Source organism: Osmerus mordax, chromosome 13, assembly GCF_038355195.1.
Source record: "Osmerus mordax isolate fOsmMor3 chromosome 13, fOsmMor3.pri, whole genome shotgun sequence".
Classification (NCBI taxonomy): domain Eukaryota; kingdom Metazoa; phylum Chordata; class Actinopteri; order Osmeriformes; family Osmeridae; genus Osmerus; species Osmerus mordax.
In genome coordinates, this window is record NC_090062.1 from 3,538,724 (window position 1) to 3,553,484 (window position 14,761).

Sequence of the window (14,761 nt, forward strand, 5' to 3'; positions counted from 1 at the left end):
TGTTGATGCATAGGTGTGTGTTCAATGACAACTGAATTTAAGCTGCTGATCTTCAAACCACAGGGTTTTGTTATGTCACATAGAGCCTATTACTCATTGGGTAACTTATCCCTTAAACTCTCGTTTTATCCAGATGTGTCCTTCAGGTCATGCTATCCTGGGAACTGTTGCGGGAGGCCACCAGGAAATGTTGCTCTTGAGATCATATTTGTTATTAGCCTTGTTCGGCTCTGTGGCTGTTGAAGTCGTTGATGTCTTCTGCACGCAAGAGGAAGTGTAGGCTAGGTCATGGACTCATAGTCATTTAATGAACACACTGTGACTTGCCTCAGGTCCTTCAAATCATCTTGAAGATGATTATTTTATTTTTGTTTTTTTTGCTGTAAGAAAAACAGAATAACCTATTTTCCAATTATTTCACAAAGCCCCCACAGAGGATTAAGTGCATTAGCCTACATTGTAATAAAGGCTGTTACTCACACAAAGAGTTGGATGACAGTGATATTGGTTCTAATGAAGAAGATATATATAAGCTCTCTATCCCAGGATACTGCTGTGGCCAGTGGAGTATGTGATTGGCCTCATGCTAGTCCAGATCAACATGAGGTCTCACTGGGAAAGAGAAATCTCTGCTCTCTCATTGGCTCTCTGATTCTGATGCTCTGAGCCTTCCTGAAGCTCTCTTCTGAAGGATGCCCTGCTCTTTTCTTCCCCCTCAAAGAGACAAGATAGACATCGAAGGTTGATTCCATCTCTCTTCGATTTTTTTTTGTTGATTTTTAGCACGAAGCTCCTAAACTGGCTTAATTACTTTTGTCTTTGTTTTTTGGATTCAAAATGGAGTGGTTGAAGTTGAGTTTGAAGTTGTGTAATCTCTCTGGGAGAAACGTTTGATCTTGATGACATAGGCCTACTAGATCCAAGAACTTAATGGGATGAAGGATAACTACGCCTTAAGCCAAAGTCACAAATACTGTTAGGCTTTCATCCTAGATGTAACAGATAATCATTCAGGTTCACATTTCCAGAAACATCCTCTTTGGAACAAGTTCTTACTTGATTGAGGTCTTTGTGACAAAACCTTCCTTTATGTGGCAAGTTGGGGTGCGGGGTGAGGGACTAATTAGCATATGTATAACCCCCCCTCCTGCTAGGCTACTGTGATTGGCTGGCTCACAACATGCACTGATTTTGCTGGTGGACAGGCAGCTGAGGGACACACACAAACACACACCTATTCAAATGCTAACGTCCTTTGAATTTCCCAGGCACCCCCTCTCTGTTAATCCCACCAGTGAATGACATCACTATGAAAGCCCTGCTGCACACACTTCCACGCTCATATTCACTGTGAGTTAATAATTCATATGTGTGTTAAAGGAGCTCATCTTGTGTACATTTCCTTCAGGCCTCACATAATGAGGTTTAAATTGTGTTTTACCAAGCCAGTAGGGCTGTGGAAATGGTTGTGTTCATGCATAGAAGGATGAGTCCAGGAAATATCTTTTTTTTTGGCCAAACGTGTTGTTTTCGATCGGCTTCACTATGTGCCCTGTCCTTTTCTGAATTTTAGGAAGTTGACTTATTGAGCAATAGGCCTATGTCTTTCCTGTTGATCGGCTGAACCAAAACCATGGAAACCACGAAACCACCAGACCGGAGGTAATCTGTTGACCGGCCCATGCCCATAGACTCGGTCATCCAACCTCAGGTGATATGGCCAAGCAATAGAGAAGAATTTGACCGAACATCAAATCCTTGAATCCCACGCCGAGTTTATGACTGGAGTAAAGCTTGGATAAAATGCTTATTGCCAGCTATTTTGGGGGACTTAGTTCCCCTCCGCTCACTGTGGGCGGAAAGGTTTAGGCTGCAGTACAGCCCTGGAGCAAAGAGCGCTTTTAGAAAAACTGATGATGCCGTAAAAGTCCTTCATTATCTGCAGCCTTCCTGCCTTTCTATCTTCCTGAGCCCTGCTCTGCTGAGAAAGACACTCTGTCATGAAGGGGATTCCACTCCTTCTGGTTAAAAGGAAACGTGGCTGGTTTATTGGTATAAGCCCTTGTGGTTTTACCACAGTAAAGGACAGGTAAAAGCTGTGAACAGGTTGTGTTTGAGAGACTCACATGATATAAACACCACCCGTCTGTTAGACAGGAAGAAGCTTTAGCTCTGCTCTTTTATGTTGCCGGCTGCCAGTGACATCAAAACTAGAGGTTTCCTTAGGTGGTTAGCCTAAACCCTGGTTTTAGATGTCAGTCTCTTTTTTTCTGCCAACCAACCTGTTATTCATTTGGCTTTTCATCCACAAACATCCACAAAATGTTTATTTGTCATTCTTGGTATTTCCCGAGTGGTAACAGTCTGCACACAAACAGACATATCTCTGGAAAGTACAGAGCTTGAGCACAGGCAACACCTGTCAGTGTAAATGCCAAAGAGAGATATATAACCTAAACAGTGACAGTGTTGTTTTGGCCTGGAAGTGGAAGATATAAGTGGATGTTATTGTGTACCGAAAGGTCTCAGTAACTTAAAATGTTGAAACTTCTCATTTTGATACTGCTTTGTCGTGTTTGTATTGCGTGTATGTGAAGTCGTTTTCATTTGCATGAGACCCCCTCCCCCATCATGCAGGTCGCCATGGCACCATGGTCTGTCTTCAGACCTGCCGTGATGGGATGTCCCCTCTGATATCCAACAGCAACATGGAAATATTTGCTCTTTTACTATTTGTTCAAAGGGCTTCCTAGTTAAAGGAAGCCTCCATAAATCTGATTTTTTTTTTTTGTCTCTACCCTTTGTCCATGTTGAAATTATACCCTGAATGTGGTCATTGATGTATTGGTATCCTTAATGGTTTAGATTTACATTTACACATGATAAATGCCTCAACCGATATAGCAACGTTACAAAAAAAAAATCATATTGAACGGAGATTCGCTGATTAAAATAGTTCATAGTTCATATGAATTAATGCACTTTTATTGTAAGATTTGATCAGTTTTACATTTCTTGGGGCTTCTGTAATTTCTGTACATAAATTCCATTAAAGATTTCCATTCTTTAATTCATAGTGTAGGTACCAGTAAAACCAATAGATTCGTCTCCAAGTACAAACCCCCACAACCGTGATTGGTTTAAACAAGAAGTAGGATGTTTACACTGAGGTGTTTGCAGAGTATGGATTCATTTGCTCTTTCAGTATTTGTATAAAGGAAGCCCCCTTTTCTATATGAAAGTAAATAAGGATTTGAGATTTGGATTTAGCCTAATCGGTGCCATCTTAAACTTAATCCATGTCTGGGAAACTGGGCCTGTTTTGTGGATTCTTACGAAGCAGTTGGGGAGTTTTCCTGCCTGTGTATAGAGGTTGATATAGAGCCAGTACTTTCCTGAGTGGGGATCAGCTTTTTCTCAGTCGTTCCAGAGCAGCTGCTGTGTGAGGGTGGACGTCCACAGCTGTCTCTCTGTCCACATGTGTTTGGCTTCTCGTCCCCCCGTCCTCACAGGAAACCGTTAGGACTCAGAGGCTCAAGCGGCCAGCTCCCCTTTTCTGGGGACATCCTACTGCTCATGTGGTCCTCATGGGCCACGCTGTTAGAGGAGCCCAGCATTGCCTGCCTGTCCTAGGAGAATGTGGAGTCGTTCCTCACAGATGACTATTTGAGTTTTGTCTTTAGCGAGATAATCAACAGGTGACATTTCTTTGGCTCTCCAAAGGCCATGACAAAAGCTTCCTATGCTGGTTCAGCAAGATTAATAATAAATTAACCAATAACCAGATGTTATCTAAGCATCCCTCATCTCTCTGTCCCCTGTTCTATTCTCTGGCACATTCATGAAGTCAGACGTATCCCCTCTCGCTACAGTGTGTAAAAGAAATGACAAGTGTTGATATGGCGCCGGCCAATGGCGTGTGAGCTCCCAAACGCCCCAGTTAATGGAGTAGAAACCCTTCCATGAGGGCTCCTCCAGGGTTCTGACGGCCGCCATGGAACAAATGGAAGCTGTCTGTGCTGAGTACCGGAGCTTCGAGACCCTCGCGGCTCCGCGGCGCGCCTGTGTGGAGGTCCAGGCTCGATGAGGGACAACACGACGTCGTCTTTGCTGCCCGCTCGTTTCGATATGGCAGCAAATGCCCCTACTGGCAGCCATTCTCCTGTTAGGCCTCCTGTCTTCCAGTCTCTTCTGCTCTCAGGCTCAGTTGGCCAGGGTGGCCATCGTGGTGGGGTTCTGCACGCAGGCTGAGAGCCCTGGAGGGAGGTGGTGCTGGAGGCGTCCCCGTGCAGGCGGAGCGAGAGAGAAAGTGTTAAAGAGGAACGAGTGGAAGAGCGGTGACACATGAGCGAGTGGGCGAGGCTGTTTGTCACAGCTTACTTCCCCACACTTTCTCTCATGGCATCACAGACACAGTCCTTTTGACAAGGCTCGGGGCTAGCCTATATACCGGTTCACAGAAAAGGTCTATGTCGCTACTGTTTGATTGCTGTTAACACCTAAAAGAAAACTAGTACATGTTGAGCAATGTATGGAATAGTGTTGGCTGGCAAATGTTTCCAGTTTGTGTCATAGTGTCTGTACCACATTGCTTTGTGTTCTAGATATCAGATTAGCATTTTGAAGTGTCTTTGATATTTGGAGTTCATTGTGTAAATCAGTGGTCTCAGAGTATGCTTTATGCAAATTGTCCAGTATATTACCATAACAAAAGGTCTGTTTTATAGGGATTGGCCAAAATCATGACAGTCATGACTAGTTTAGACAATGATGTCTGTATAGGTAGGAGCAGTGAAGCCCAAGATTCAAAATATAAAAAAAGACGAAGTGACTCAAAATTGTAAACAAGCAAATTGTTTAGTGGTCAGCTAATGTTATGTTTGATTCGTTTTATTTCAGTTTTGTTTGTACTGTAGACTGTGGTAGTGGAGTGGACTCTTTTAATGTCTAATTTAGGACATTTCTATACAGCTTGCTGTAGTGTTGTGGATAAAGCCTCTCAACTATCTAGTCAGTTCTCACGGACCACGTCGTCGCGATGATGCTGCTCTCTCTGACCCAGTGTGGAGAGCTGTGCTTGGCCTGGACCCACTGACCCATTTTCCCTGTGATATCCTGCACCATGGCTGATACACAGGGGAGCAGGCCAGACGACTCACGTTGTGTGTGTGCTGGCTGATGCTGAATGAGTTCAATCAACCGTAACAGTGGCTTATCAACACCTAAAAATGCCCGTTGAACAATCAATGAAAGTTGACTTCAATTTTCAGAAACAAGACTGATTGGTGACTTCTAAACTGACAGCGAGGACCTTTGTGACTGAAGATGTTTTTGACATGTTCCATTGCCTCGTACGGCCTGTGTTCAGAAGATCTCTTGTATTTAGCATGTTGGAGTTCCAGTCATGGTGGCACAGTGCAGTGTAGTACGAGTATGTGTGTTAATGCACACCATTAACATAACAACAGGCTATGTTTGTACAGTGTTCGTGGCATGGTCTAGAAAGGCCATGGTAACTGCAGTTTATAATGTAGGCTACGCTCTCTCAATTCAATTCAAAATATGCTTTATTGGCATGAATGTTCAGGGATAACAATTTTTTCAAAGCCGTCCACAGTGAAGGAAGAACACAAATGCACATCAAAAGACTTTTAATCATCAGTTATAAAGCAAACAAATCTAAATACGATAAGTATAATTGTAAAAATATTTCAAATTTCTATTTAAAGTGGCATGTTAAGAAATATTTCAAATATTGCCAAAGCAAAAATATTGTAAAATGTATGTACATCTACATACACACATGCATAGCCTACATATACAAACAAATGCGTACACATTGCATATACACTCCCTGTTCATTCAATACTCTCTCTCTCTGTCTGTCTGTCCTCTCGCTCTCTCTCTCTCAGCTGATGGTATTGACAAACCTTCCTCGACAATGTTTGTGTGGTCTAATTATGGATATCCTGGCCTAGATTCTGACATGTGCTGTAGACGACAGCGTGAAAGCAACCAGCGGATTAAGCTGTTAATCCGTCATCTGATTCCCCTGGTTGGGTCTGTGTGGTCATACAGACTCTGACACGCGTCTAAACTCGTCTGACCTACTCATAAACCCCGACTTCCAACCGTGCTATTTCTGTAACGGTGACAAAGACCTTCTGAACACCATCGCCGCCGAGCCGAGGACTGAGCGGTAAACAAAGAGCGTCGAGCTTGTCGCCCTCGCACTGTTTCTCAGGCTTTGTCTCCCTGTCAGTGCTGTGGACAGGCATCCTGATGAGCACATGACAGGAGCAGGCATGACGACACCATGAATAACATCTCTCCCCACAGCCTCCTTGCATCGCCCCCCCCCCCCCCCCCCCCCCCCCCCCCCCCCCCCCCGCCCGGCACAGCCTCGGGGGAGAGGCAGCTCCTCTCGCGGGCGCGGCCCCGCCAGCCAGCCATCGCTCGCGTGTCATCCCTGACTCACGCCCACCGACTGAGTGCGAGATAAAAGATGGGGCTCAGCCTCGCCAAGTGGACCTCGGGCCGGACTCCTCGGCTCTGCCCCCGCGTGGCAGGGGGAGCACGGAGAGTTCTAGAAGCCCCCCCCCCCAGGACAGGCCACGTACGTCCTTCTGCTCCCCCTCTGGTCAGAGGCTACCCTGAGCAGCTCCAACACGCCGTGTCTAACGTGTGTGACAGCAGGACCGGGGGAGGCCTGGACCCAGGCCATGGCACAGACTGATACACAACCCTCTTCACGCTCTTCCTCTCCGTGCGTGATGGTCTGTGTTGGCGTGTAAAGCGGGGTGGAACAGAATGAATCAGCTGCCTCGCTTCGTTTTTTTTCTTCTTCTTCTGTAGATTCATGAACCGCGGTGACAAGTAAGCCACTAACTCCATAGAGATGGAGAGGAGCAGACAAGATTTCATTAGCTGCGTCTCTCTCTCTGGCGGACTCGGGGAGGGGAGGAACCCTATTTTATGCGTAGCTAGTACTGTAGAATCTCTGTTCTGTTACGCCACAAGGTTTTTTCTGGGAATAAAGGAGCCAGTTCTCTGACTTACTCCTGACTGTGTCCATGCGTCAATGATTCAGAGTCAACCCTCAGGGCTCTTGAGATTGTGGTTCGTCAGGTCTGCTAGCTTCGGAGAGCAGCAAAGCAGCATTTCATCTTTTTATTATTTTGTTTCACAATAGCCTATTGTTAAAAACAACAAACCCCCAAAAGGTCCTGACCTATTAACCTGCATCTATTTTAAACGTGCAACCGCCATCTACGTCAACAGGACTCTCTCTCGCGGCCCATGGATGACATCATCTTCCATCCGTCTCGTTCTGTGGCTTCCCACGCTCCCTCATGTATAATTATCCCGCCGATAATCCATAGCAGCGTCCTGTCAACAGGGATCACCAGGGGCCTCAAGGGGAGGGAACACTGCACCACACAGGGACGCAGGCCATCATGCACTTACCCAACCGGCTGGTTTAGACAACAAGCTCACACAAGGAGTAGTATCCTCCCGCGTCTCCACACACACAGCACGGAGAGAACAACACGCTCCCCGAGCGCCTCTCTCAGCCGAGGAGCAGGAAGTGACAGCATAGCCATCCTGCTCTGTGTGTGTGTGTGTGTGTACTGGTATGCACGTATTGAGAAGTCGTAGCCGTGTGATTAACTGTTGTTTCGTCTGTTGTGTAGCTTTATGCCAGTATATAGAGGCTACTAAATTCAGAGATGGGGCCAGAGGGAACTTGGCGAGTGCGGAAGAAGGTAACAGCCCCCCGCCCCGCCCCCCCCCCCTCTCCTCCCTTTCCTCAGAGGATGAGCTCAGCTCCGCTTGTGCCCTTTAACCTTTAACCCCACGCGCCCTCCTTTCACAGCACTCTACTTTTGTTCATTTGTCACGTCTGAGTTTTTTGTTTGAACTCAGTTCTGCACAGGTGTGGGGGAAATCCGGGAGTACTTTTTCTCCACTCCACCTCTCCTCTCCTCTCACCCCCTCCCCTCCTCCCCTCCTCATGTCCTCTCCTTCCTGCCCTCTCCCATCTATCACCGTGCTCAGCAGCTTCTATAAATCAAGCCAGTTTGTTCTGTTTGACAATCACTCCCTCTCCCCCCCCCCCCTCTCACACTCAGCCAGTGCAAGCAGCACTGGTGATGCTTGGTCAGTGTGTATTCTCCCCCTCCACTCTGAATGACTTCTCAATCATGTCTTGGTGTGTGTGCGCATCAATTCTGCTTCACTGTGGGTTTCAAATCTACTGATTTGCGTTGGTTCATTTTGTCTGATTCGTTTGGTGGGTACGTAGGCTGTATTGTCATTAAAGCTGTCACAAAAAACATTCCCTGAATGAAGTTGAATTGCCGAAAGTATGGCTGCCAAATTTGACAGAAAGGGGCCAAGGATGACGAAACTCAAACTCAGTTATCTGCCATGATCTATCTGGCCATTTTAGCGGTTGTTTTCTTCCGCCGTTTCCCAGTACAGGAGGTAGCTGACAGCTTTATATGGTTCAATACAGGCCCTTCTTTCGAAACACATTTGCTGGCTTCCTGTTTCCTCTGGAGGGGTGTCTTGTGCTCAAGCCTGCTTCTGATTTGACCTCCTTCCTCCAGCTCCTCTGTCGCCCTTCAGGCCCTCCATCTTGACTGTCTCTCTTCCTCTCTCCCCCCTGTCTCTCTCTCTCTCCCTCTCTCCCCCCTGTCTCTCTCTCTCTTCCTCTCTCCCCCTGTCTCTCTCTCTCTTCCTCTCTCCCCCTGTCTCTCTCTCTCTTCCTCTCTCCCCCCTGTCTCTCTCTCTCTCCCTCTCTCCCCCCTGTCTCTCTCTCTCTTCCTCTCTCCCCCTGTCTCTCTCTCTCTTCCTCTCTCCCCCCTGTCTCTCTCTCTTCCTCTCTCCCCCCTGTCTCTCTCTCTCTCTTCCTCTCTCCCCCCTGTCTCTCTCTCTCTCTTCCTCTCTCCCCCCTGTCTCTCTCTCTCTCTTCCTCTCTCCCCCCTGTCTCTCTCTCTCTTCCCGTGTTTCAGGTGAGAATTTTGAGCAGAGTCCCCTGCGGAGAACCTTCAAATCCAAAGTTCTAGCGCACTACCCCGAGAACGTGGAGTGGAGTCCCTTTGACCAGGATGCCGTCGGCATGGTGAGTAAAGTGTGGGGGAAGGGGACTTGACGTTTCCTCGTATTCGTTTTTTTTTTTTTTGTACCAACGTTGTTTTGGGGGGAATGATTAGAACTAGAACGAGCAACGATCACAGTGACCCTGCCATAATGTCTGCTTCCCGGTGCGGCTGTGTCTCACTCTCTCCCATCTCCCCCCCCCCCCCCCAGCTGTGTATGCCAAAGGGGCTGTCGTTCAGGACGCAGGTGGACCTGCGCGAGCCCCAGTTCCACTCCTTCATCATCACCCGGGAGGACGGCTCGCGCACCTACGGCTTCGCCCTCACCTTCTACGAGGAGGTGACCAGCAAGCAGATCTGCAGCGCCATGCAGACCCTCTACCACATGCACAACGCCGAGCAGTACGACATCCTGCACACCCCCGCCACCCCCCGCGGCCCCGACGCCCCGCGCGGCCTCCCCCCCCGCCCCCTCGCCCACCCCGCGCTGCACGCCGCGCCCGCCATCTCCCGCCTGCAACGCTTCAACTCCTACGACATCAGCCGCGACACCCTCTACGTCTCCAAGTGCATCTGCCTGATCGCCCCCATGGCCTTCCCCCAGGCCTGCCGGAAGGTCCTGCAGCAGCTCCACCGGGCCGTCTCCTCCCCGCAGCCCCCGCCCCTCCCCCTGGAGAGCTACGTCTACAACATCCTGTACGAGGTGCCCCTGCCGCCCGCCGGACGCTCCCTCAAGTTCTCGGGCGTGTACGGCCCCGTGGTGTGCCAGCGGCCCAGCACCACGGAGCTGCCCCTCTTCGACTTCCCCGTCAGAGAGGTGTTCGAGCTGCTGGGCGTGGAGAACGTGCTGCAGCTGTTCACCTGCGCCCTGCTGGAGATCCAGATCCTGCTCTACTCCCAGCGTAGGTTCTGGCCGCCCGACCACGGGGGTGGGGGAGAGGGTTGCCCTGGAGGACTAGCCAGGCCTAGGGGGGTTCTGAGAATCGAGGGGGTGTCTGTTGCGGTTAGGCCGCGGTTCACTCGGTTACAGTTGACCTGTGGAGTGGTCGCTCGTGTCCCCTTATGGCCGGATAATAACGATGATTTCTTTCAGTGCTATTGTGTATGATTAGCCAATATAAATAGATGTTGTTTAAGAACACTTCTGGTTTCAGGCTGAGAGTGGTCAGAGGCTTCTGGGTACACACAGTGGAACTCTTATTCAGACAGATTATGTAACCTATCAAGTGATTCCATTAAAGCCATGTGGTTCCCAGCTTGGGTAAATGTACCCCCCCTAACCCCTACTGTGTGTGTGTGCGTGCGTGCATGTGTGTGTGTGTATGCATGCATGCCTGTGTGTGTGTGTGCTGCGGGTGCATGTGAGCTGGGGTAAACAGACTTGTCTTAAGCAGTGTGCTGTGAAGGGCCATCTCTGTTGGCTGTGATCAGTCCTTCTTTGTTCCTGCTCTGGCTCCAGACTCAGCCCAGAGCCCACACTGAGAGAAAGACAGCAAGAGAAAGGGAGAGAGAGAGAGAGAGAGAGAGAGAAAGGGAGAGACCTCTGAAGGGGACATTCAACAGTTCGGGGTGAGGAATGACAGGCATTTGGGATTATGACATTGCTTCTTTCAGAAAACTCTAAGAAGTCTTTCAGTACTTTATAATAATTGAAATAAGGCATTTGCTTTGCTGATGCTTAAAAAAAAACAAAGCTCATGTCATTCACATCCTGGAAGAGCATGAGTGGGAAGACCCACTGAGGGGTAGATCAGTGCTTATTGGATGTCACAGACAGAGACTAGCCTTTGATGAGGGCACAGCACCGCAGGAAGATTGTTTTAGGATTCAGGAGCTGGCGCTGCGGTCGGATCCATTACAGAGACAAGGGAAGGCAAATTGTTTACAAAACGCTAGGGGGCTGCAAGGGAGCTCTCTTCAGGTGCAATGCTGTGGTGTTGCTAGGCAACCTTCGCAGATAACGAGGATGGCCGCGATGCAGGACGACTGTGATTGGTTGGAGGTGACATCATCCTCTTTTTTTCTCTCTGTCTCTCCCTCTCCTCCCGGCAAGCTCATCACTGCAGAATGTGTGAGGGGTGTTGTGTAGAATGGAACCAGCTCTGGCAGAGGAGGGACAAGGTGTCATTAGACAAGGCTGTGACACACACACATACACATTCCCGAGGCAAAGGATGCTCTAGACAAAAAAGGACATGAAATGAGCTCTGGCTCTAAAAATAGAAGCGTATTTTATAACGAGGACCTGGCCAATGTCTCCCCCACATACCATACATGAATCCCTGAACCAAGCCTGTGTTTTCCATCTCTCCGACCGGATCAATGGACACTAGCCCTGGATGTCTGGCTGCAGCCCATATTGAGCTTTCATTCTGTTAGCAGAGCACTCAGATGGGCTGGGATGACCTTATTGGTGGTGGAGGGCAGAGCCGAGTGGAGGACAAGTGGAGGGCTCCATCATCACTGAGCCTCATTAGATTTCCCCTGCTTGCAGATCTGATGAATGACCCTATTAAACAGGGGCTTTTTCTACCGACCAGATTAGCGAGCTGTTGTTGTCAAGGGCCTGTGATACATGAATCAGTGTGTGTGTGTGTGTGTCTGTGTGTGTCACAAGGTGTTACGTTTTACTGAAAGGGCCTGTTGTTATTGTCCAGGGTCAAAGCAGACTGGCTGGATTAGTATTCCTGTCCCCGAGTCCCTGGCCTTCATCCTGGGAGAGGTGGCTGGGAGGGAGGGGGATGCCTGGAGGGTCCTGGGAGGCCCAACCCGGAGACAGGGGTTGTTCTGGGAGCAGTAGAAGGCCAAATGAAGGACTAGAGGAGTTGTTTTGGCAGTGGAACGGCAGAGCCAGAGCTGCTGGTGGATGTTGGTCTGATGGAGCAACAATGGAGCTCAGCGGGTCCTGATGGAAAATGTTGACAGGAAGTGGAACGGTTATCTTGCGCATTCAGTGATAATGTTGTAACAGTGGAAGATATGCTATGAGGACTGAATAAGAACACCATTGTTTTTTCTTGTCAGCCATATTTTACTTGCATTCAGATGATAAATGGTCTTCTGGTGTCTAAATGCGTGTGTGTGTGTGTGTGGGGGGGGGGGAGACAGATGTTGAAAAAGGTTTGCCCATCTCTCCCAGAATGGTGTGTCTGTCCGTTCAGGCTTAGAAGCATAGACAACCAGCTGATTGGAGAAAGTCTCCACACACAGAATAATAGCCAGTCCAACAGTACGTGACTGTAGCTCCGAGGCATGAAGGTCAAAGGACAGTGAATAGGAGTAAACAAAGATAACATACCTCCTGTGTCACTGTTCACACTTAGGTGGATACTACATCATAGACCCTTGACTGGAATCAGAACACAATATAGTGTACAGTAGGAGCATATATATATGAAAGAATGGAATATAGAATACATGAGCAGATAAGGCCAAATCTGATCTAATGACTGGGATGAACATAAGCACATCCTAAATCTGTGCCGTCTCCCTCCCAGACTACCAGAGGCTGATGACGGTGGCGGAGAGCATCACAGCCTTGATGTTCCCGTTCCAGTGGCAGCACGTGTACGTGCCCATCCTGCCCGCCTCGCTGCTGCACTTCCTGGACGCCCCCGTGCCCTACATGATGGGCCTGCACTCCAACGGCCAGGACGACCGCACCAAGCTGGAGCTGCCGCAGGAGGTAGCGGCCACGCACAGCACTTCCCTCTGCTCACGCACAGCACTTCCCTCTCCTCACGCACAGCACTTCCCTTTCCTCACGCACATCACTTCCCTCTCCTCACGCACATCACTTCCCTCTCCTCACGCACAGCACTTCCCTCTGCTCACGCACAGCACTTCCCTCTCCTCACGCACAGCACTTCCCTCTCCTCACGCACAGCACTTCCCTCTCTTCACGCACAGCACTTCCCTCTCCTCACGCACAGCACTTCCCTCTCCTCACGCACAGCACTTCCCTCTCCTCACGCACAGCACTTCCCTTTCCTCACGCACAGCACTTCCCTCTCCTCACGCACATCACTTCCCTCTCCTCACGCACAGCACTTCCCTTTCCTCACGCACAGCACTTCCCTCTCCTCACACACAGCACTTCCCTCTCCTCACGCACATCACTTCCCTCTCCTCACGCACATCACTTCCCTCTCCTCACGCACAGCACTTCCCTCTCCTCACGCACATCACTTCCCTCTCCTCACGCACAGCACTTCCCTCTCCTCACGCACAGCACTTCCCTCTCCTCACGCACAGCACTTCCCTCTCCTCACGCACAGCACTTCCCTCTCCTCACGCACATCACTTCCCTCTCCTCACGCACAGCACTTCCCTCTCCTCACGCACAGCGCTTCCCTCTCCTCACGCACAGCGCTTCCCTCTCCTCACGCACAGCACTTCCCTCTCCTCACGCACAGCACTTCCCTTTCCTCACGCACATCACTTCCCTCTCCTCACGCACATCACTTCCCTCTCCTCACGCGCAGCACTTCCCTCTCCTCACGCACATCACTTCCCTCTCCTCACGCGCAGCACTTCCCTCTCCTCACGCACATCACTTCCCTCTCCTCACGCACAGCACTTCCCTCTCCTCACGCACAGCACTTCCCTCTGCTCACGCACAGCACTTCCCTCTCCTCACGCACAACACTTCCCTCTCCTCACGCACAGCACTTCCCTTTCCTCACGCACATCACTTCCCTCTCCTCACGCACATCACTTCCCTCTCCTCACGCGCAGCACTTCCCTCTCCTCACGCACAGCACTTCCCTTTCCTCACGAACTCAATTGGTTGGTTCTCTTGAGCTTACCTGTTTTCACTTCTCTCCCAACGTCGAAATATTTCACGGGAAAGATTCACCCGGGGCTGACACCATTGAAACGGGTTCCCTCATCCCACCCTTTTAAATGCTGACTGTCAGGAACAATAGCGAGTCGTCGCTAATCTGATTGTTGTGTGGAGAATGCTAACAAAAGCTTCCCTCTGGACACCCCTGCCAGTCTAATCTCCTTCATCGCCTGTTTTATGTGTGACAGCGTGAAATTGCTTAATCTTGACAGAGAATCACAGGGCTTCTCAAACCAGATTACAAACCAGCCCTGACTCTCCACGGCTTTGTTTATTCCTCATTTTTATCTAGCCTCTTTTATTTTCTCTTTAAAATTCACACAAAAGAGGTGTTGGAGGAGGGGGTGGATAAGAACTGCTTTAATTACTATAACCTTTAGCTGTCTTGTCATTTGGAAAACGAGTTTCCAAGTTGTTGTTGCATAAATTCTGTAGAATAGATAGAATCAGCGTTTCCTAAGGTTGGGTTGTCCTTTCTCAGGAAAACAGCCGTCTTTGATCATGTTGTGGCGTGCCCATGCTCTTACTGTTGATCAAAACAAGCAACTGTACTCCTGTACACATACGTTGCGTAGGTAGGCTTTTCATCGTATAGCTGACGCAAGCCGGGAGGGCGGTGGGTACTCGTGCCAAATGAGCTTTTACACATCTGGAGCAAGTCCAATGCGTAGAGCTTGGATGCAGAGCTAAAAGCCTGAGAATTTGTGAATTGATGACTTTGTCAGTATCCATTTTGCTCCATTCATGCATTGGCTATTTTTACCTCATAATACACTCACTGAGCCATGGATGCCAGAAATTAACATTTAAC

The 14,761-nt window shown here is 49.2% G+C and overlaps 1 protein-coding gene across 3 annotated transcripts in view; it reads left to right on the plus strand.

Moving 5' to 3' along the window:
* Window positions 1-14,761, plus strand: part of dennd5a (DENN/MADD domain containing 5A) — a 30,962-nt gene that overhangs the window by 3,837 nt on the left and 12,364 nt on the right. For 2 of the 3 annotated variants that reach the window (XM_067248742.1, XM_067248743.1), the window contains exons 2-5: window positions 7,695-7,766; window positions 9,018-9,127; window positions 9,316-10,006; window positions 12,602-12,789. In XM_067248742.1, the coding sequence (XP_067104843.1) occupies window positions 7,695-7,766; window positions 9,018-9,127; window positions 9,316-10,006; window positions 12,602-12,789 (1,061 nt within the window). The remainder of the gene's footprint in view (window positions 1-7,694; window positions 7,767-9,017; window positions 9,128-9,315; window positions 10,007-12,601; window positions 12,790-14,761) is intronic. The other variant, XM_067248744.1, reaches the window with a different exon arrangement.